A 24,259-nucleotide genomic window follows, 5' to 3' on the forward strand; every position below is an offset into this window, starting at 1 on the left:
TCAAATACGCAAAATAATCAGAGGGCGCTAAATATCACCAAGGATGCCAATACGAGAACAAAAACGCATAAGGCGAACGATATCAAAAGTATCCGAGTCACCAAGAATTCTATCGAGGGACAGGTGACCACGAGGGGCGGTCGGAAAGCAAGACACACGCTCGTCCTGGAAGTCAGGACATTCAAGAAGGACATGCACGACCGTAAGAGGGACAATGCAACTAGGACAATAAGGAGCAGGGCGGCGCTCCATCAAGTGACCATGGGTTAAGCGAGTATGGCCAATACGCAACCTCGCCAGAGCTGTTTCCCACCGCCGGTTACGGTGGAAGGAGGACGGCCACGAGGAAACACAACATTTAAGAGTACGTAGCTTGTTACCAGTAACAGACAACCAAGAAGCCTGCCAACGGGTAAGGACTGAGGAATGGATAACCGGGTAAAAGTCGGAATACGGAATGCCTTTACGAGAGATGGGACAAGAGCGGACAGCTTCCTTAGCGGCAGCATCCACACGCTCATTTAAAGACACGCCAATATGGCTGGGAACCCAACAAAACTCAACCGACTTAAATTTACTGTGAACGAGAAACAGCCAATGCTGGATCTCGACAACTACTGGATGAACTGGATTAAAGCACCCAAGAGCCATGAGGGCACTACGAGAGTCAACAACAACCACAAAGGAAGACTGACAACGAGAAAGCAGGAGACGAAGAGCATAGAGAATAGCATAAAGTTCCGCTGTAAAGATGCTAGTCTCCGGAGGCAAGCGACACATATAAGTGCGATCAGGAAAAACAACAGAGTAGCCAACACCGTCCGCTGACTTAGACCCATCGGTGAAGACAGAAACGGAGCGGGAGTGAGAAGAAAAGTGCTCAAGGAAAAGGCGTTTTAGAACCGTAGGAGGGGTAAAAGCTTTAGTGATACGAGTCAAGGATGTACAAAACCGCGGAAGAGGGACCCTCCACGGGGGCAAAGAAGGAACAACACGAGGAGAAACACCAGAAATACGAACGGAAAGAGAATCCTGTAGGCGAGATAACCGGACAGAAAGAGGGAGGTGGTGAAGAGGAACAGGAACCGCAGGAGGGGTAAAAGTTAAAGCACGACAGAGGCGAGAGGAAGGATGTTGCAAGGACCGCGCAAGATAGCGAAGACAGTAGCGATCACGGCGGTCCTGGAGAGACAGGAAGCCAGTGTCAACATACAAGCTAAGGACGGGAGTCGAACGAAAGGCACCAGAACTGAGGCGCAACCCAGTATGGTGCAAAGCATCAAGACGGCGAAGAGTAGAAGGAGAAGCAGACGAGTAAGCAGGGCAACCATAATCGAGCTTAGACAGGACGAGAGAGGAATGTAAAGCAAGGAGAGTGCGCCTATCTGCCCCCCAAGAAGTATGGGACAAGACCCGAAGGAGGGTAAGGGCCTTAGAGCACTCAACACGGAGGTAAGAGATATGGGGAGACCAAGACAAACGAGTGTCAAGGAATAACCCCAAAAGCTTCGCGGAATCTTTGTATTCAAGGGGATGACCATAAAGTGACAAAGAGGGACGAAGAACAACCCGTTTCCGCGTAAAAGTCATGGCACAAGTCTTAGAAGTAGAGAACTTGAAGCCATGACCTGTGGCCCAAGACGACACGGCATCAATTGCAAGTTGAAGCCGGCGTTGAAGGAGAGGCGAATCATCACCCTGACAACAAAGGGTAAGATCATCGACATAGAGAGCGGAGAAGACACCAGAAGGAAGAGAGGAAAGAAGACCATTGAGGGCAACCAGAAAAAGAGTAGTGCTCAGAACACTACCCTGGGGCACACCTTCGTATTGCTGAAAAGAGGGAGACAGAGCGGTACCAAGGCGCACCCGAAAGGAACGACGAGAGAGGAAGCTGCGGAGAAAGAGAGGGAGATGACCACGAAGGCCAAAAGAATGAAGTTGAGATAGGATATGATAACGCCAAGTGGTGTCGTAAGCCTTTCCTAGGTCAAAAAGGACGGCAACAACGGAGGTCTTCGCAGCAAAAGCAGTACGAATATAGACCTCCAAGTTCACCAGGACATCTGTCGTGCTGCGGCACTTGCGGAAACCAAATTGAGAAGGGGAGAGGAGGTGATGGTGTTCCAGGAACCACATCAGACGAACGTTAACCATACGTTCAAAGAGTTTGCAGACACAACTTGTGAGAGCAATAGGGCGAAAGTCCTTAGGGGAAGTACCCAGAGACCCCGGTTTGCGAACAGGGAGGACAACGGCATCGAGCCAGTCCTCGGGGACTGACGACGACTCCCAGATCCGATTATACAGACTCAGTAAATACTGAGACGTGCTCGGAGGGAGATGGCGAAGCATCTCATAATGAATACCATCGGAGCCCGCCGCCGTAGAACCGCAGAGGGCCAGGGCAGAACGAAGTTCAGAGAGAGAGAAGGGATCATTATAGGGAAGCTGAAGATGAGTGCAGAAATCTAAAGGACGAGACTCAAGGACAGGTTTACGAAGAAGGAAAGATTGGGGAAGATGAAGACCAGAGCTAACAGAAGAAAAGTGGGAACCCAGTTCGGAAGCGACCTGCAACGGGTCCGCCACAAGAGTATCATGGAGGTGAAGGACCGGTGAAACATCGGGAACGAACTTACCCGCTATCTTGCGGATACGCTTCCAGATCTGGGCCAGAGGGGTCTCGGACGTAATTGTCGAGACATAAGATGCCCAACATTCACGTTTAGCCGTACGGATGGCCCTACGGGCCACCGCACTCGCTTTCCGAAAGAAAAGAAAAGAATCGGTCGTCTGCCTACGGCGGTGCTTCTTCCAGGCTGCACGCTTACAGCGGACAGCCCGAGCACAGTCCGCATTCCACCAGGGAATGCACTTCCGTGGACCCCGAGAGGAAGAGCGAGGAATAGAGCGGAGGGCAGCGTCGAAGACAGTGTCATGAAAAAGGAGGAGAGCGCGAGAGAGGGGCAGAAGAGAGAGGTCAGAGAGAGTAGCACTGAGGGAAAATAGGGTCCAGTCCGCCTTAGCAAACTGCCACCTAGGGAAAGAGAGGGAAGGGCGAAAAGAGAAAAAGGAAACAAGGATGGGGAAATGATCACTTCCATGGAGGTCATCAAGAACCTGCCACGTGAAATCTAAGTAAAGAGAAGAAGAGCAGAGAGAAAGATCAAGACAAGAAAGGGTGCGAGTTCGAGAGTCCAAATGAGTGGGCTCACCAGAATTCAGAAGAGACAGGGAAGAAGAGAGGAGAAACGGCTCAAGGAGGCGACCCCGGGTATTCGTCAGAACGTCACCCCAAAGAGAATGACGACAATTGAAGTCACCCAGCAGGAGCACAGGCTCCGGCAAGGAGTCTAGGAGGTGTTTCAAATCAGGAAGAGAGAGCGGGACACTCGGGGGGAGATAAATGGAACAAACTGTGTACCATTTCCCCACAAAGATACGAGCAGCAGAACAATGGAGAGGCGAAGGAAAAAGTAAAGGAACAAAGGGAACATCAGCCCGAATCAAGAGAGCAGAAGAATTAGAAGCCCCAGCAATGGCTGGGGGGGGGGGGGAGAGAAAGGAATAGCCACGAAAACGACCAGGACGAGCACCAAGCATTGGCTCCTGGAGACAGACACAAAGGGGCGAAAACCGCGAAACCAGAAGTTGGAGTTCGAGGAAATTGGCGTAATAACCTCGAACGTTCCATTGAAGAATGGACAACGACGAGAAGAGAAAGGACAAAAACAGAGAACAAGGAAGAAACAAAGGCGAAAGAGCAACAGAGCACGTTAAAGAATATCAGGGTCGGGATCAGGGTCAGCAAAGTCAGGGTTAGGGGGCATGGGTAAACTGAGCAAAGACGGAGGGAAGGAAACGGGAGAACAGATCAGAGGTGGGCGGGCAGGGTCCGGAGGAGGAGGAGGAGGAGGAGGAGGAGGAGGAGGAGGAGGAAGAGGAGGAGACAACGGAGAGGATCCGTCAAGGACAGCAGCAGGAGGAGGGGGAGTAGAAAGAGGGAAGCGCACCCCAGCAAGAGCAGCAACCGAAAGGGAAGCAGGGTCCAAAGAAACCTCCATAGCAGGAACAGGGGGCGCAAGCACTGAAACGGGAGGGGAAGGAGCAACAGAGCCAGAAGGAGGAGCTGAGGAAGAAAGCGAAGCCTTCTTACCCGCCGGGGAAGAGGAAGGAGAGGAGCCAGGCTTACGCTTCTGACTTAAAGAGACCGGTGTCCCAGCAACTACGTACCGGGCAACGGATTCCAGTGTCTCAACCGGAGAAGCCGAACGAGAGCACACACGACGGCCGGTAGGAGAGCGATGGACATCCGCCAGCACCGACAGGCGGTGGGGAGAGCTGATAGAAGGAGGAAGAGGGTGGGAAGGAGGACCGGAGGGGGACGAGGAAGAAGACACAGAAGACACGACAGACCGGGTAGAAGGAAGGGGAACCCCAGACAGAGGACCAGGAGGAGGATCCTTCGGGAGAGAACCCGAAGGAACAGAGGAGGGGGCAGTGGGCGCATCAGGGTCCAAGGCCCGGAAACGGTTGTGAGTCTGAGGAAGGCGGGAAGGACGAGGAGAGGAAGAGCGCAACACGCGAGCATAAGAGATATTAGCATAAGGCGGGAGCCGGCGAACCTGGCGCCTCGCCTCAGGAAAAGATAAACACTCCCGGTGCTTCAGGTTGAGGACGGCTGCCTCAAGCTTGTAATGGACACACGCACGGGAGAAGGTAGGATGGGCCTCACCGCAGTTGAGGCAACGAGCCTGGGGAGAAGTGCACTCCGACTTAGAGTGACCTTCGCCACCACACAAAGGACAGAGAGAGACAGTCCCGGAGCAGCGGAGGGCACCATGCCCAAACCTCCAGCACTTGTTGCAGAGCCGAGGAGAAGGAATGTACTCCTGGACAGAGCACCTGGCACCAGCAAGAATGACAGAGGGTGGAAGGGTCCTACCATCAAAGGTAATCTTCACAACCCGGAGGGGTTGACGGCGACTACCACGAGGGGGACGAGTAAACGTGTCCACCTGGAGAATAGAATGGCCCTGGGCAGCGAGGATTTGTCGAATATCGTCGTGGCAGTCGCGCAGGTCCCGAACACCGGTTGCAACATGGGGCGGGAGCAAAATAGTGCCAACACTGGCATTCAACTGAGCGTTTTTCGAGACCCGAACGGGGGTTTCGCCAAGGCAGGACAAGGCAGCCAAGCGGGAAGCAGCATCCTGAGAAGGAGCAGCAACGACACGTGTACCGAGACGAGTGGGGTTGAAAGTAATGGAGGCATCCACGGAATCAATGAGATGTCGATGAAGGGAGAAATCGTCAGGAGGCGCAGAATCAAGTGGGAGGAGATCAAAATATTTGGCCCACGAAGCGGGACCAAACAAGGCTTGATAGGTAGCAGAACTGGAAGGAATCGAGCGAGGGCGGCCGTGACGAGGACGGCGGTGAGAACCCCCAGAGAGAGAGGGGTTAAAAGGCGCAGTAGTTACAACTAGAGAAGGAGCCGCGCCAGGGGACGAGGTAGTCACCACTGGGGGCTTGGGGCTCGACCCAACCACAGAGGAGGGAAGGGAGCCAGGGGAAGGAGTCAGAGAGGCCAAAGGAGGAGCAAGGTCGGGGCCCAATGCAGCGGAGGCTACAGAGCCCGGTCTTCCAATACGGACCGACTCGGGGGCTTGGTCGCCCACCCCACGAGCCTGAGAAGGGAAGCCAGAAGCAGCCGAAACAGGGGTTTTCATCGTGACGAAAAGAAAAATTCACTCACGAATGTGCCCCCACACCCACCATGGAGCCACAATTAGAGGCAGGACACCCAACAAGAAGCTATCGCCGATCTTGTCGGGGCCTCCTAGGGGTGCGTCGTGAGTATACGCCCCACAAACGCCACCTTAAGAAACCGACAGTCCGTCGAGATCGGGTTCAGTGACGAAGTGGGGGATTGACAATAAAAGGTTCCCCTCGCTCTCGACGTCGGGTACTGCAGTTCTACGGGTGCATGAGTATGCCTCCTCAAGCACCCGGGCGTCAAAATAGAAGAAGTCCATGGAAGAACCAGAACGAGCAAAAGGTCGGCAGGAAACGGCAAGCAGATAGGAGAAGAGGGGGGAGAAAAACGAAACAGAAGGAAAAGGAAAAGGTGCCCAGCAGAATTGGAGAGGACGGCAGCAGGAGCACAAGGCTAGAAAAGGACAGAGGACTGTCCGAAGGAGCATCACACTCCGGCAGCCGCCCACGAAGCCCCCACACGGCGACGAGCTGAGCGGGGAGGGGGAAATCATCTCAAGATAACATCAAGATAACCAACACCTATGAGAGAGAATATGTTGTGTTTTTGCCTGTCCTGCCTCTTTGGTGGGGGTGGGGGGAGATTGTGACTGTATGGTGAGTGTCATGGCCAGGGCCGACCCCCCATGCCCTCCCTTAAAGTAGGAGTGACTCCTATTGTGTGACCCAATGAATCAATGTGATGCCTGAAATTGGGGTGACGGTGTCCGTAGAGTATTTCTTACCCGAATTCTCGTCCTTTTTCTTCGTGGAATTTCGTCGAAACTTCGTCCGTTATGTTGCTGCAGCGTTGGTTCAATGTTGATAATATTGAATCAACGTCAACAACGTTGATTTACTATCGATAATTTTTATTCAACCTTACTCGACCATGTTTTTATCAATGGGAGAGATGGAGAATTAGACTTTGAGGTAGGAGGGGGAGGGAGGGAGGGAGAGAAACAGACACGGCACTGCCAGACACCCTCCTCTAGTTCATACATATGTCTAACCTACGCACGAAACTGTCCCATTGATCTCAGATTTAATATATTACCGAATAATTTATTCCATAAGACTCTAATAAATGTTTGTGTAGTTGGACAGGAAGCAATCTCTCACGCATATTGCTTAAATACGACCGCATTACTGGCGTTGTTGACCTTATAGTCCAAGCTCTCTATGCTTCTAACTCTTGTCTCAGTGTCGGGGGCTGATTGAAGAACAATCATGTTACCAAAATTCATGGTAAACAAACTCTAGAAATCATTGAAGGATTTATTTTCTACAACGGTTCGTTCCACTCGGGAATATCTTCAAGTAAAGAGTAAATACACAAATTCTAAGGTGAATACCTTGAGTATTCATTCTTTACCTGATTGTTCCAGAGTGGAACGAACCGTTGTAGAAAATAAATCCTTCAATGATTTCTAGAGTTTGTTTACCATGAATTTTGGTAACATGATTGTTCTTCAATCAGCCCCCGACACTGAGACAAGAGTTAGAAGCATAGAGAGCTTCCACTATAAGGTCAAGCTATGCGGTCATATTCAACCATACTCTAATATATCTGCATCCTTCATAGTTTTTTAAACCCATACCCGTCTAGGCCCTCCAGGAGCGCCGATGGGATACCAGGAACATACAGGGAATCACTGGAAACCCAAGTTTAATCTTGAAGAATCCGGGGGCGTCTGGAAGCCCCTACGGAAAATCTAGGGCAATTTAGGGAAATTCTGAGAGCTTCCAAAGTCAGTTTGGGATCATTTCAAGGGTTACCAATCCAACAGTAAAATGAGTACTTGGGCAGCAGTAAAATGAGTACTTGGTTGTAACAACGATTCTTCGCGGCGGGGATCGTATTCCAGGGACCTGCCCGAAACGCTACGCGTACTGGTGGCTGTACAAGAATGTAAGAACTCTTGTATATATCGCAAGAGAATCAACGAGCCCTTGCAGAGGAAGCGGAGTAGAGGGGCGGCTAGTGGGACTTTTAAACTCTCAAGAAGCTTCACGTCATCCAAAGGAAAATGCCAAGACGCAAGGAAGGTATTGATCATCACGGCCCTTCTGGATTTGTATTGATCATGTGTACAGACTGTCAGCTGGTCACTGGTCACGTGATGTTTGTTTACATCGTGAATGTGAGGGTTGGGGGTGGGGGGGGGGGGGGTAACCTCCAGGCACGAGCTACCACATCTGTTTTTCTTAGTTTGTGAAATGTACATAAAGTCTAACTGGATTTTCTTCGCATACTTTCATGTTTTCATTATCAATGCAGATGCTGAAAAGTATGTGTGTGAAGAGAAACAGGAGACGAGGGTCAAGAAGCAAGGCTGAGCTACGAGATACAATGAACAAAGTTGAACGACAAAGTTCAAGGAACAAGTCTGATCTTCGAGGAACAATGAACAAGGATGATCTACGAGGTACAATGAACAAGGATGAACTACAAGGAGCAGAGAAGACGGCTGAGCAACAGAGAAGTATAAGCTACGAGCAACAGGGAAGCAGGATGAGCTACGAGTAACAAGGAAGGAGGATGAGCTACGAGCAACAGGGAAGGAGGATGAGCTACGAGCAACAGGGAAGGAGGATGAGCTACGAGCAACAGGGAAGGAGGATGAGCTACGAGCAACAGGGAAGGAGGATGAGCTACGAGCAACAGGGAAGGAGGATGAGCTACGAGCAACAGGGAAGGAGGATGAGCTACGAGCAACAGGGAAGGAGGATGAGCTACGAGCAACAGGGAAGGAGGATGAGCTACGAGCAACAGGGAAGGAGGATGAGCTACGAGCAACAGGGAAGGAGGATGAGCTACGAGCAACAGGGAAGGAGGATGAGCTACGAGCAACAAGGAAGAAGGATGAGCTACGAGCAACGGGGAAGAAGGATGAGCTACGAGCAACAAGGAAGAAGGATGAGCTACGAGCAACAAGGAAGAAGGATGAGCTACGAGCAACAAGGAAGAAGGATGAGGGCCACACTGTATGAGTGACAGTCAAAGTGACATTATAGAAAATACGACCACCAGATTTGACTTAACAAGTGAACATCATGAAAGAACAAAAGATAGAGTGAACTAAAGACAGACAGACAGACAGACAGACAGACAGACAGACAGACAGACAGACAGACAGACAGACAGACAGACAGACAGACAGACAGACAGACAGACAGACAGACTGACTGACTGACAGACTGACTGACTGACAATTAGAGTTGACGTGCCTGGCGCAGCGAAGCATTAAAGCAATTTTCAAATATCTTTGAGCTGGGTAAGAGAAGCTTTAGCCAGACATAGTTGGGGGAGGAGGAGGAGGAGTGGTGTGCGTGCATGTGATTACCGCGTTACAATTACAGGAGCCGAGCCATGCTCGTGGTGTCCCGACCTCTCTAAACAAGTTTCCATTAATGGCTTTAATGTGCTTTGGCACAATTTTCTTTCCTTTGGTTTGTTTCATACAATATGTAGACAAAGAACTTCTTTCGGGTGTTTTCCTACATCTGGTTCTGTCCATTATATCATATACAACACTCCTAAGTTATACATCCTGACAATCAAGTTTATATTTCTGATAAAGTTTAAATGGATGTTGATAAGCGAAAGTCCGAAGAAAAAAGTTCTTTTGTTTGCTGGATGTGTGACTCATCAGACGAGGGATATCAACCGTGTGTGAACTGTTTCTTCAAGTGATCGTGTGGGCAGCAGGCCGGGCAGGACATTGTCGTGAGGGTCTGGAGGGACTCTAAAGATACGTCATGAATATTTCCTCCATTCACAATACAGTGTCACTACTCCATCCTTCCTGTATGTGAGCCCCTCTCACTCTCTCACTCTCTCTCTCTCACACTCTTTCTCTCTCACTCTCTCACTCTCACTCTCTCCCTCTCTCACTCTCTCCCTCTCTCACTCTCTCCTTCTCTCACTCTCTCCCACTCTCCCTCTCTCACTCTCTCTCTTTCTTTCACTCTCTCACTCTCTTTCTTTCACTCTCTCACTTTCTTTCACTCTCTCACTCTCTCTCGAACATACAATATATGCACCAACGAACACACACACAGTAACCACAATGCTAACTCTTGTTACTTTGATGCAACGTTGTAACAACTTGCGGTAATATTGTGAGTGATGAACAGCTCAACAACTCTTAAAAACTTTCTGGTAAATAAAACCTCTATTTCCGGCATTTTAGGAGTTGCCGAGAGTCTCATTTGGAGCCGACTCTATCAAAGGGGAGGCAGTGGGGCCAACCTCGACCTGCCTCTTATAGTCCCTTACCACCAATGTGTAATCTTGACGATTATAATGAGACTAACCCCAAGCGTCTGAACTCCAGCCTCGGACGGACAAACAAACGTTCTTATTTACAGGTATAGGAAAGATAAGTGTCCCACACAGATGGCTTGATGACAAGCATTTCAAATTCCGAGCAAATCAGATCTATTTCTGATTTCTGTTGAAATCAGAGATAGATCACAAGATCACGATCCCATATCACAAGGAACACGCATGAGGGGGTGAGGTCTCTGATTGGCGAGGCGTTAACAGTGGAGTCCTTCAGGGATCCGTTCTTGGACCTATACTGTTTCTGATATATGTAAATAATCTACCAGAGGAAATAGACTTGTTCCTCTCATTGTTTGCTGATGATGCAAAAATTATGAGGAGGATTAAGACAGAGGAAGATAGTATGAGGCTACAGGATGACCTAAACTAACTGAAAAAATGGTCCAACAAATGGCTACATAAGTTCAACCTGAGTAGATGTAAGGTGATGAAATTAGTCAGCAGAAATAGGAGACCAGACACTGGATACCGCTTAGAAGATGAAGTTCTTCATGAAACGGACAGAGAAAGATCTAGGAGTTGATATCACACCAAACCTGTCTCCTGAAGCCCACATCAAAAGAAAAACATCGGCGGCGTATGCGAGGCTGGCTAACATCACAACTGCCTTCAGAAATCTGTGTAAGGAATCCTTCAGAACATGTAAGACCAATCCTGGAGTATATGACCCCAGCATGGAGCCCGTATCTTGTCAAGTACAAGACGAAGTTGGAAATAGTTCAGTGGTATGCCACTAGGCTAGTCCCAGAACTAAGAGGCATGAGTGCCGAGGAAAGGCTGAGTGAACTGCACCTCACGTCGATGGAAGAAAGAAGAGCTCAGGAAGACATGATCACCACATACAATATTCTCAGGGGAATTGACAGATTAGACAAGGATGGATTATTTAACATGGGTGGTATACGCACAAGGGGACACAGGTCCCCTGAGTACCGAAATGAACCATGGAGACATTAGAAAGAACTTTTCACTGTCAGAGAAGTTAGTAAATGTAATGCATTAGGAAGTGATGTGGTGGAGGCTGACTCCATACACAGTTTCAAATGTAGATATGATAGAGCTCGAGAAACTCAGGAATCTGCACTCCAGTAGATTGACGGTTGATTGGCGGGACCAAAGAGCCAAAGCTCAACCCCCGCAAGCACAACTAGGTGAGTACTTCTAGGTGAATACACAGATCAGATCACAAGAAAGATTCTTCTGCACACCAGCCACGGGAACGGACGTGTCCACTCCTACAGCCCACAGGTACCAATCATGTTATAGTCGGCAAGGCACATTACTCTAGGTCAACCCCACTCTCATCCTGATTATTCTGGAGAAGGAGGGGGGCCTCCTTAGTTAATGAACATGGCTGGGTAGAGCACTAGCAGGCTCGACTACTCCACATACATTCCAAATCCACTGCGACCCGTAGAGGGGTGGTATAGGCATTCAGCGACGTTGTATGCACCATAAACGCTTCAGAGTCAGGACTAATCCCCCTCGACGACCATGCATTTGTTACGTACTCCTAGCAGAATACGTATATAAATTTAAAATAACTTGTTTTGTTCCATTATATCATTGCCTGTATATGTACACACATTGTGTTTTTGTAAATTATCGTGTGGTGTGGCAGCGTCAGTGGAGACAGGAGCGCGGTTGCTTTGCACACGTCTAATACCTGTTAAATTCGGGAAGCATTCGGGAAGCTGGACCTGTTCAGTTGGGAGTTCCAGATGTCACTTTTATTTAGTTTAGGTAATTGTTTATTTTCTGCAATTAAACAGGTGGCATTATACTTATATATTTTGTAAGTAACTATTATCTGTAATTTGCATTCTTGTGTGTTTTGAGAACAAGTGGTTGTTCAATTAGTTTTAAATATTAAAAAGTCCTTAGTTTCCATCCCTCATCCTGGGATGAGGCAGACGGGAGAGAATTGTGGGTGGCGACGGAGCGACAGTAGCTTCGAGGGACCAGGAAGAGTAACATGTGGGAGATAAGTCTGTTTTACTTGTTGTTGTGTCATGTAGTAGATTTTTATTCTGGGAGAGACAATATTTGATGTTTGCTTTAATAGTGACCCACTGTTCATATATACAATATTGAGATGTATATGAAATATATATATATATTAAAATGCATACGTATATTTCTTCAGTCCTAAGGGAGATATACTTTTAATTCTGTGCCTGTTATCATTCATGGGGTTATACTGGTGACCCGCTTAAGAGAGCAGCAGTGGTATCCCTAGACGTAACTAAAGCTTGGCTGCTGTAGGGTCACGAGCCGTAACGAACGATAGGTAACAAGAGTTATGGGGGCCTGTGCCGGGATATATTGTTCCCACTTAACCTTAATTATGCTAATCTAACCTTGCCTTCCTAGGTACCAGTGTGTTAAGTGTCTGTGTGTTTTATAAGAACTATTCCATGTGCCAAGCAAGCTGTCCTGTGTGTCAAGTAACAACGTTTCACGATTTTGAGGTAAGTCATCCTATATATTTTGTTTGTGCAGTGAGGCCAAGCGAATTTTCAGTGTGGTGACAATTTTACAGTGAAGTGTAGTGCAGTGCCATTGTTTTTAATTATTGTTGTGAATCAAGTGCCAAGTGTTAGTAACGATGGAGGAGAAAGTTGCAGCGTTGGTGGCTCACCCAGACTTTGAAGGGATTCAGAGCCTGAAAAAGACTGAGTTAATACAAATGGCAAATCAGTTGGATTTGACCACCAACAATAGAATGGTTAAAGCCCAAATATTGAAAGTCATTGTGACACATTTTGTTGAGAATGGAGAGTTAGAGGAAGAAATTCTAGAGGAGTTAAGAGAGGAGTCGAGTGATCAGATGACGTTAAAGCGTCTTGAGTTAGAAGCGCAAATAGCCAATGCTAAGCTTGAAGCTCAAAAAGAACAGAGAATATTAGAACTTGAAGCTCAAAAAGAACAGAAAATATTAGAGGCTGAAGCTCGTCAAAGAGAGATTGAAGCTCAACAGCAACAGCAAATATTAGAGGCTGAAGCTCAGCAGAGGGAGCTTGAGACTAGACGTTTAGAAATTGAGGCACAGTTGCAAATAGAAGCCACAAAAAAGCAACAATTAGAGATTCAACAACAAATGGCTGACACTAACTTAAGGCTTGAAACACAGCGTATGGCAGCTGGGCATGGAAATACTAGTAATGTTTCAATAAATAGTGATAATAATCCCATCAGGACGCATAAGTATATAGAGTTACCCAAGTTCAATGAGGAGGATCCTGAGGTTTTCTTTGCCCATTTTTATAAAATTGCCATCAGTATGAACTGGCCAAGGGATCAGTGGGTAGCCATTATGCAGTCTCAATTTAAGGGGCGTAGTCAGGAGGTTTTTACATCCCTACCTGACGCTCATAGCTTTGATTACGAATTTGTAAAGAAAAGCATCTTAAATGCATACCAAATAAATCCAGAGGCACACAGGCAAAAGTTTAGGAACCTAAGGAGGATAAGTGATCAGACAATAGCAGATTTTACTCGTCAGAAGACGAATTTTTGCAACAGATGGTTAAAGTCACTTTCAGTCACTGACTTTGATGCTCTAAAGAATCTTCTTATAATGGAAGAAGTATTGTCATGTCTCCCAGACCAGTTGTCTACTTTTATGGCAGAACAAAAGAATGTAACAGACATTTATGAGCTGTCAAAGCTCGCGGATGAGCATGAGTTGTTGACTAAGGCCCAGTTTACGGCCACTTCACCTAAGTCTAGTCGTAGAGTAAATTATAATGCTCCCCGAACTCCTTATCAGAATCCATCCCGTCCTAGTGCTCCAGTTACTCCCATGAGCTCTTCTCTTACAAAACCTAACCCTGCTACTTCATTGTCAGGAATGTCAAATAATAATAAGGTTATTTCTAAACCTACAGTTGGTTCCACAGGTGTGTCCACTGTAAGGTCTTGTTCCCATTGTAAGAGAAAAGGCCATGGAATTAATTCATGTTTTATATTGCACCCTGAGTTACGACCAACTGGTCTCATTTATTGCAGAGGTGTGCAAAATAAACTTACTAATAAACATGTAACTGTAAACCCCAATTGGGTGAAACAGTATTCACCATATATGTCTTCAGGTGAAGTTTTGTGTATTAATGGGAAGTGGAAGCCAGTGGTTATTCTTCGTGATACAGGTGCTTCCCAAACCATAATTTCATCCAGTATTCTTTCTGATGTTGAAAAGAGAGATACTGGAAAGTTTGTTGTTCTTCAGAGTGTTGCAGGATGTAAAACTGTACCTCTAATAGACATTAATTTCAGATCCACCATTACACCAAGTTTATGCACTGTGGGTGTTAGTACACAGTTGCCCATCCCAGGTGTGGATGTTATATTGGGTAATGATGTGGCCATAAATCATGTTGTAGGTGAGATTGATCCCAGTTTGTGTAAACAGCCAGTTGCAGACCATGTTTATTCTGCCTGTGCTGAAGTTAGTTCTATGAATGAACCTGTTGTAGAAGATGGTTTTGTCCATTCTACCTGTGCTGATGTCAGTACTATTATAAATCCAGTTGTCAGTTCTGATGTTGTTACTCAAGCATTTGTTCCAGTAACCAGTACCCCTTCAGTGGAGAAGTGGGATGTGGTTGTTCCAGATTCCTGTGTGGCCGATTTAGTTGTTGAGAGTAAGCCTGATACTATGACTCTGCTTTATTCCAATAAATTGGGAAAGGATGTCCATGTACCATCGTCTTGCCCACTCACTACGAACGTTGTGCCAGGAGTTGAGAGAAACTTAAAAGCCACGACTCTGTATTCCAGCCAAGTGAATGGTTTAGGACAAGATGTCGGGTTGGCAGAAGTATTCCCGCTCCCTCCAAGTTTCGAATCAGTTGTCGAGAGTAAGTCCGTTGTAGAGGCCCCGCCTCACCCTAGTCAAGGTGATAGTATAGGGGAGGAGGTCAAACTACCTGTTACTTGCCCGCTCGTTTCAGATTCCCTTCATTTAAGTGCTTTGAGTAGAACTGACCCTAAGATTTCAGAGAGAAGCAAGGAGACAGTCTGTACTGTAGATCCAGTTTTGGAGAGTGTGGGAAAGCAGCCAGAGGATCAGCTTCTGTTGAGTAGATGGAGACCCATTGAGCCTCCCTCTTCAGTTGTCTGTGAGGATGTGACCCAGCTTGGTAGTGATATTATTGATTGTGAGCAGACAGTACTCCAAGCAGCTCCAGAAGTCATGGGAGGAAATTTTGGTAAAATCATTAAGAGTGGTAAAGTAGCATTTGGATCTAAGTTGCGGAGTTGTGATTCTTATTCCATGTGGAGTAAGTATTTCTCATTGTGTACATTGAGTCAGAGTGTGTGTAGGATGTTGAAATCTACTTTTATTCTGCAGGAGCCATTTTCTTGTGAAGTAATGGACTGTGGGACATCTTTGTCAAGCCTTGTGGTGGAGCAGAGAGAGTTTACTCAAGTAGGTTGTGCAACCAGCAGTTCTGAGGAAGTGGTGAGTTATGCTAGAGCAGTGTCTCTATATTCAGATCCAGTTAATTTTAATGCACGAGTGATAAAAGTGTATGTTCCACTCAAGTGTGGTGTTGACTTTCAGAGTCATATTGGAGTTGATTTTCAGAATCATATTGTGGGTGAAGGATTAAATCATACTGGGGAGCAGATGTTTGAGGCTCCAGGTGTGCAATTCAAGTTGGGGGATAAGGTTATCCTACCTAGAGTTAATCATTGTGAAGGGTTTCAGATTATCCTTGGGTGTTTCCCAGGTAATCTGCTGTTCATCTTCAAGATGTTAAGACCCTTAAACCTCTTGGTTGATTGGTTGTCATCAGACGTAAATCACTTGGGAAGTGATGGTGAGGGTTGTAAAGTTTTCGGCATGTTTTATTTAGTCTTTTGGAAGACTAGACGGTTGATGAAAGTGTGTGTTGTGTTCAAGTTCACCATCAGGGGGTGTGAACTTGTCTTGAGAGTTATGATTGAGATATGGTGCCTAGGCCTATGCCTGTTTTCTTTCACTGATCGTTATGACAGAGTTATGAGGCAATTGATTTCTGTGTTCCTTATGGATCATCTGAGTCAGTTCGATCAGGTAGTCTTTGCACTTATCTTGGGTTGTATTTCTTGGTTTGAAGGTCAAAGGTTTGCTAAGTCGGTGTCTTGTGTTTCGGAAGGTTCTATGAATGGGAAAGTTTTATACATAATTGTGAGGTTTAATGCTAATTTCTCTAATTTTAGTATCCATTGGGCGAGAGTATGTGTTCCACAGAGGATCAAGAGTGATGAAGGGCAGATGTCTGTGTCAGAGCATACCCAGGAGAAGTCCCAAATCTACTCAACATCCAGTCAGTTTCACTTAAGCAGTTCAGCTCCAGAAAAAGGGAGTAATGGAAAATGGAGGCTGTCTTGGAAAAATTCACCATGTGGAAAAGGGATCACATGGAAATACGGAACTGATCTTAGAGAAATAGTAGAAACAAATGAAAAGCTAAATTGCCATGATAACTGTGTGAAAGCAGCTACCTTTGTTGACAATTCTATTCATGCTACTAATGATACTGTTGTAGATAGGAGTGTGAAATATGATCTGAAACAAAGTGAAATAAATGAGATAGTACCTTGGAGAGATAAATTTGCATACTCCAGTGACACATGTAGAACATAGTCATAAGACTGAAATTTCTGAGTTTCCTGTAAGACTATATTTGGAGTGTTTTCATTTTGGTCCAGAAATGTGTTCTTATTACTTATACATGTTTGGTGTAATCAATACCATAAATCTCAAGTGTCATACATTTTACTTTGAAAAAATGCCATTGATCTTCAATCTATTGCATTTTTTTTTCTTGGAGGTGGAAGTGTTACGTACTCCTAGCAGAATACGTATATAAATTTAAAATAACTTGTTTTGTTCCATTATATCATTGCCTGTATATGTACACACATTGTGTTTTTGTAAATTATCGTGTGGTGTGGCAGCGTCAGTGGAGACAGGAGCGCGGTTGCTTTGCACACGTCTAATACCTGTTAAATTCGGGAAGCATTCGGGAAGCTGGACCTGTTCAGTTGGGAGTTCCAGATGTCACTTTTATTTAGTTTAGGTAATTGTTTATTTTCTGCAATTAAACAGGTGGCATTATACTTATATATTTTGTAAGTAACTATTATCTGTAATTTGCATTCTTGTGTGTTTTGAGAACAAGTGGTTGTTCAATTAGTTTTAAATATTAAAAAGTCCTTAGTTTCCATCCCTCATCCTGGGATGAGGCAGACGGGAGAGAATTGTGGGTGGCGACGGAGCGAGAGTTCAGTAGCTTCGAGGGACCAGGAAGAGTAACATGTGGGAGATAAGTCTGTTTACTTGTTGTTGTGTCATGTAGTAGATTTTTATTCTGGGAGAGACAATATTTGATGTTTGCTTTAATAGTGACCCACTGTTCATATATACAATATTGAGATGTATATGAAATATATATATATATTAAAATGCATACGTATATTTCTTCAGTCCAAAGGGAGATATACTTTTAATTCTGTGCCTGTTATCATTCATGGGGTTATACTGGTGACCCGCTTAAGAGAGCAGCAGTGGTATCCCTAGACGTAACTAAAGCTTGGCTGCTGTAGGGTCACGAGCCGTAACGAACGATAGGTAACAGCATTCTCCAAGAGCGACCTCCTGAAGATCACCAAAGACATCGCCGGCGTTACATCCATCGACATCGGCCAAGAAGGAGTGGATTTCGTACTCTACTTCGAGAGCGAGGACTCGAAACACTACAAGAATGCTACCTCGACTTAAAAAATGCTCACCTCGTAACCCACTTCCCGCCCCAACTCCTTGCCGCTAGAATGATCTTTATCAGCGAGAACAGCCAATGGATGACGGACAGGCGCCTAAGGGAGACCCTCAGCATCATAGAGGATGAAAACCACACCATGGGGATATTTTCTGGGACGCTTCTCGGCGGGGTCAACGGCAAGCGTCCAACAATGAAAATAACCTTTATCTTAGTATATCCAGCTAACCAAGCCACCACACAAGGAATCAACTGCTTTGGCATCAAGATACCACCCTACCGAGTGAAGAAGGAACGCATCTACGAGTTACAACCGTGCTTCAAGTGCTACGAGTTCTCCCAGGTCACCAACAAGTATCAGCATCCCGTCCAGAAGTATAGCATCTGCGTCAAGAACCACTACTACTCAATCTGCAAGTCAGAAACTCGATGTTGCCTGCTCTGCAGAGGCGATCATTCCACCGCTGCCCCCGCAGACAAGAAATCATCTTGAAACATCTCCAAACAAGCTAAACCTTCCATTACCTCCGCCGACGCCTCCAGTCCCTCAGATCCCACCAACGAACCAGAAGCAACCCCACCCATACCAATCAAGGGGCCCACCCATCAGGCGACCCAGCCTCCCCACTGGGGAACCAAGAACCAATAAACATCCTACAGCCCCTCGACTCACACGAAGGCATCATTCCTGGTCTTATTCTACTAACAAAGGGGCTCGCCGGACCAGATAATCGCCGATTCGTCGCTGAGCTCAACACACTGTACCTTGTCAATAGCCTGGACCCAATCATCGCCCCCAAAGCCAGTCTCACCACCTCCCCTATTGCCACAGGGACTGCAACAAGAACACCCACGAGGACGATCTGCACGCAGACTCCAGTACCACACTGCACAAATAGAAGCCCTTTCTTCTCCAGCCCCTAACGCTGCTACCATCACCATCTCGGCCGACGCGTTCGCCGCCGTACTATCTACACCTACCTTGAGGTTACCTTGAGGTTACCTTGAGGTGCTTCCGGGGCTTAGCGTCCCCGCGGCCCGGTCGTCGACCAGGCCTCCTGGTTGCCGGATCAGCAGCCCCGCCAACACTCTTGTGGCAGCTGCAACCATCATCTCACGATACCAGAGCCCATCCCAGGCTGTGAATAGAAAACAAAACCACCGGCTACTGACAATGCCTCGGACTCTTTAGACGAGAAAATCACAGTACGAGTCCCATCGCCAAACAACACCAATTCAACACCTACTCCGACCAAGATTTCCTCATGGAGACCTCCTCACCAATCTCCAACGACAATACGGCTATGTCAACAAGAGGTAAGAACATTATGAAGCCCAACAATCCAAGTTTGATGGAAAATGCCAGAAGAAAGAAGTAAGCAGAGCTCTGAAGTTAGAAGACCGGCGAGCAAAGACCCAAGAATGAAGTAACACCATCAACTACCACCAACTGCCAGCTACCCGAGAACTGAGCCCCTGTGCGACGCCTATGGATCCAAATGGACAACGAGAACGCCGCACAGTATCAGTGCCAAGTTAAAACCGCAGTGGTTGATCCACTAAGCTCTTCCCCACCCCCTCCGCCTCCGACTTGTATCCAAATTTTTTTTTTTTATTTTTGCCCCGAGGGGCGAGTTTATTGGGCAGCGCCACTCATCCTGTGAGTGGACATACCGCCATAGCATCATGTACAACACTCCCCAATTGGAAGAAAACCTGCTGAGTTATTCATCTTGTCACTTGTACCCAGACACAGCTGGGACTTGCTTAACTGTCTCAAGTGAACAGCATATCAAACAAGAAGATTAACATTCGATAACCCTTAAAATTTTATGTTATCTTGCGGGTGCAAAATGGGGGGAGTCTTTTAAGAACAGTATCTATATTTGACAAATAGTGTTTTCCCAACTCAAACAATGTGGGGTTTATTACTCTATACATATTTCTAATAACTCTTAGATGTCCACACTCTCTCAGGTAGTGGTCATTTGTATCCAAGACGAATTCTTGATATTACTGATTCTCTCCTGCGGCCACCTCCTCTTCATCCATAATGATTGAGATTACCAGCTGCAACCATATTGTACCATCGTATAGATTCGCTGATTTGTTCTTGTATCCTCCTTTCCTCAGTTACCTTGTCATGGTGATGTTGCCTGACCATGCCTCTAATTTGTAGAAGAGTCTTAGGTATGAAGTATTCAATATGGTCTCCTTCAGCGTCTTCAGCAGCCAGCAAAGCTCGTTTATTTCCACATATTCCAACATGGGAGGGGCTCCAAAGAAATTTTATGATTCTTCCTTGATTGGTTAGTACTCTCACCGCTCTCTTGATCTCAGCGACTATCGCAAGATTTTCAGGCAGCAAATCTTGCGATAGTCGCTGAGATAAAGAGAGCGGTGGGAGTACTAACCAATCAAAGAAGAATCGTCAAATTTCTGTTGATCCCCTCCCATGTTAGAATACGACTTGTATCCTGTTCCCTGCTCAAGTTTTCAGCATCCTCGCCCAGTCTTCCATCTCCTGCTTACCTGCCCTAAGGTCTTGGATTCGATTCGATCAGATCTATCTCACACGAGCGGTTTGTTCAGAGATATTATGATCCAGGCTAGTCCCTGAACCTCTTTATGTAAGATGATATAGTAAGGTGGTATGACAGCCTGTGTCGAGTTAAGGTGCCGGACTCTAGGATTATGAGTCCAGAGCGCTGTCCACGTAGCTATCAGGCCTCCTTGTGTATTCACCTAGTTGTTTTCATCTACTTGTGCCTGCGGCGGTTGAGCTCTGCTCCTTCGGCCCGCCTCTCAACTATCAATCACTCAACTGTTACTAACTACTAGCTATTTTTTTCCCACACAAACTCACACACCCTCATGAAGCAGCCCGTAACAGCTGTCTAACTCGCAGATACCTATTTACTGCTAGGTAACAGGAGCATCAGGGTGAAAGAAACTCTGCCCATTTTGTTTCTGCCATCAGCCGAGATCGAACAGGGACCCGAGGATTACGAGTGCAGAGCGTTTTCCATTTAGCTATCAGGGACACATAGGTGCGCACACCATAGGTGTGTGTGTGTGTGTGTGTGTGTGTGTGTGTGTGTGTGTGTGTGTGTGTGTGTGTGTGTGTGTGTGTGTGTGTGTGTGTGTGTGTGTGTGTTTAAATACCTGAGTGTAATTACAAGATGGGAGCTACATAATAGTTTTGACATACACCAGGAGGTCCAGGAGGCCTGGTCGACGACCGGGCCGCGGGGACGCTAAGCCCCGGAAGCATCTCAAGGTAACCTCAAGGTACGCCACCATCACATTTAATATATCCCATCTCTATACCACTCTGATTACAGGTGTACTCAGGGTGAGGCAGGTGTACTCAGGGTGAGGCAGGTGTACTCAGGGTGAGGCAGGTGTACTCAGGGTGAGGCAGGTGTACTCAGGGTGAGGCAGGTGTACTCAGGGTGAGGCAGGTGTACTCAGGGTGAGGCAGGTGTACTCAGGGTGAGGCAGGTGTACTCAGGGTGAGGCAGGTGTACTCAGGGTGAGGCAGGTGTACTCAGTGTGAGGCAGGTGTACTCAGGGTGAGGCAGGTGTACTCAGGGTGAGGCAGGTGTACTCAGTGTGAGGGTGGTGTACTCAGGGTGAGGCTGATGTACTCAGGGTGAGGCAGGTGTACTCAGGGTGAGGCTGGTGTACTCAGGGTAAGGCAGGTGTACTCAGGGTGAGGGTGGTGTACTCAGGGTGAGGCTGATGTACTCAGGGTGAGGCAGGTGTACTCAGGGTGAGGCTGGTGTACTCAGGGTGAGGCAGGTGTACTCAGGGTGAGGCAGGTGTACTCAGGGTGAGGCAGGTGTACTCAGGGTGAGGCAGGTGTACTCAGGGTGAGGCAGATGTACTCAGGGTGAGGCAGGTGTACTCAGGGTGAGGCAGGTGTACTCAGGGTGAGGCAGGTGTACTCAGGGTGAGACTGGTGTATTCAGGGTGAGTCAGGTATACTCACATTTCTGTACCAAGCGATGGAGAAGGGCGCGGGGTTGCTGGCTACCTCACACTCGAAATAGACGTCCTCTCCCTCGGTGACTGGTCGCGTCTGGAGGTTGTAGCCGAGTTTGAGGGTCACCCTCGGGGCAACTGTGGGCAGGGAAACATAGCCGTCAGGGTGGGAATTAGACAGCTGCTACGGGCTGCTTCCTGGGGATGTGTACCAAAAAAAGAAGGCCTGGTCGAGGACCGGGCCGCGGGGACGCTAAGCCCCGAAATCATCTCAAGATAACCTCAAGGATACACGTTAATACCCTCATGTCAATGGAGAGCTGGGGGCTGGGCATCCAAGTGTCAGGGCACATAATAATGGCCTCAAACAAATGAGAAACAATTGTTTATCCTTAACGATGCCTCACATTGTGGCACAGGTGTAAGGATAGAAGGATTGAGAGACGGATAGTTGGTATGGACAGGTACAGATATGAAAGATAGTATACAGATAAAATTTTATGACTATATTCCAACTTATTGTTTAGGTATCTTTAAGAGTAACACACAAAACTAACATGAGGGACAGCAAAGGTGCATGTAAGCTTCGTCTAAATATAAATGATGACGTAGCTATTTGGCTTTGTTTACATTTTATTTTTAGTTTATGGCATACAAGATGGCGCGCGATAGTGCTTAGAAGTAATTTCCATTCCATTGCTATCTCCCTTTCCCGTGTCACATGGGCAGCTTCAGCTAATGAGGGATCACTGGAGAGTCTCCCGTCGGCATGATGTTGGCGCCTGATTGGTCCAAAAACTGGCATGGTGTTGTCCTGACCTTAGATAGTAAACACGCTCCTGGCCTTCTCTGCTCATGCCTTAGTCATCGTCTATAGAGTGATGTTTACAGAACAATTCACTAGTTTGGGAAACGATGGTCGTGGGCTGGGATTGGAGCTCTTCATCGGATACGAAATTTGAAACATGCTAAAAATGTTTTAAAAATGGCCAAAAGCCAAAAATGAATGTATTTTGTTTTTGTTCTGCGATCTGGTCTGGTCCTTCAGAATCCAACAAAAGAATATATACTGGTGTCTAGCGAGTGACTTGAAGATTTTTGTGAGTTACTCCAGCTCTTTATCCTCGGCATCCGGCCACTGTAAATACAATGATCTATGATCATATTGTTCCTGGCACGTCACCAGGGGTGCTCACTGTCAGACACAGTGCATGGTGATGGTACTGTGTAGGGAGGAGACATGCACTCATGAAAATGCATGTTCTTTATTCCGAGTGTAGAAATACGTTAAGTGCTACCTATCTTGATCTTCTTGAGGTTATCTTGAGATGATTTCGGGGCTTTAGTGTCCCCGCGGCCCGGTCTTCGACCAAGCCTCCACCCCCAGGAAGCAGCCCGTGACAGCTGACTAACACCCAGGTACCTATTTTTACTGCTAGGTAACAGGGGCATAGGGTGAAAGAAACTTTGCCCATTGTTTCTCGCCGGCGCCTGGGATCGAACCCAGGACCACAGGATCACAAATACAGTGTGCTGTCCGCTCGGCCGACCGGCTCCCTAAGCAGGAAGATCGGCTGAATAATATTATATATATATATATATATATATATAATAGTTAATTATATATATATATATATATAATAGTTAATTATATATAATATATAATTATATAATATAATTATATATTATATATATAATATATAATAGATGGGCTGAATAATATTATATATATATATAAACAACTCAGGGTGAGGCAGGTGTACTCAGGGTGAGGCTAATTATATAATTAATAATTATATAATTATTAATTATGAGTATAATTAACTAATAGTTAATTATATATATCCTATATATATATATATATATATATATATATATATATATATATATATATATATATATATATATATATATATACGGGTATCAGCTCTATATATACACTGCACATGGGTATATAATAAAGAGAGAGAAGAGAGGAGTGCTGGGGATCACAGTGAGAGGGCGGCCGAGGTTAACCAGTCGTCAGGCAAATTGGATGACCTCCCTCAGTGACCTGCTACGAGCACCACGCTGCAACACAGCCTACTTGACCCTAAACCCACGTCTGACTGTCATGGCGAGTCTTACGGGCGCGGGAGACTCTTACATGTGAGGGTGGAGGCTTTGTACCCAGTGAGTTATCTTACGAGAGAAGGAGTGGCTCTGTACTCGGTGAGTTATCTTAGTGCTTGAGCCTTACGAGAGAGGGAGAGGCACTGTACGTGGTGAATAACCTTCGTACTTGAATCTTACCCCATGAATATAATATGGCTATAGAAGATTCACTAGTTTTAGAAAGCGTAAGGTAAGAGGTGATCTTGTACGCGCTGATTCATCATACATGCAGACT

The 24,259-nt window shown here is 46.5% G+C and overlaps 1 protein-coding gene across 1 annotated transcript in view; it reads right to left on the minus strand.

Annotated features, from left to right (window-relative positions):
- The window catches only part of LOC138363004 (synaptogenesis protein syg-2-like), a 233,697-nt gene that overhangs the window by 55,121 nt on the left and 154,317 nt on the right, over positions 1 to 24,259 (minus strand). The window contains exon 6 of the mRNA XM_069321682.1: positions 21,878 to 22,008. Within this exon, the coding sequence (XP_069177783.1) occupies positions 21,878 to 22,008 (131 nt within the window). The remainder of the gene's footprint in view (positions 1 to 21,877; positions 22,009 to 24,259) is intronic.

Source organism: Procambarus clarkii, chromosome 10 (assembly GCF_040958095.1).
Source record: "Procambarus clarkii isolate CNS0578487 chromosome 10, FALCON_Pclarkii_2.0, whole genome shotgun sequence".
Lineage (NCBI taxonomy): Eukaryota > Metazoa > Arthropoda > Malacostraca > Decapoda > Cambaridae > Procambarus > Procambarus clarkii.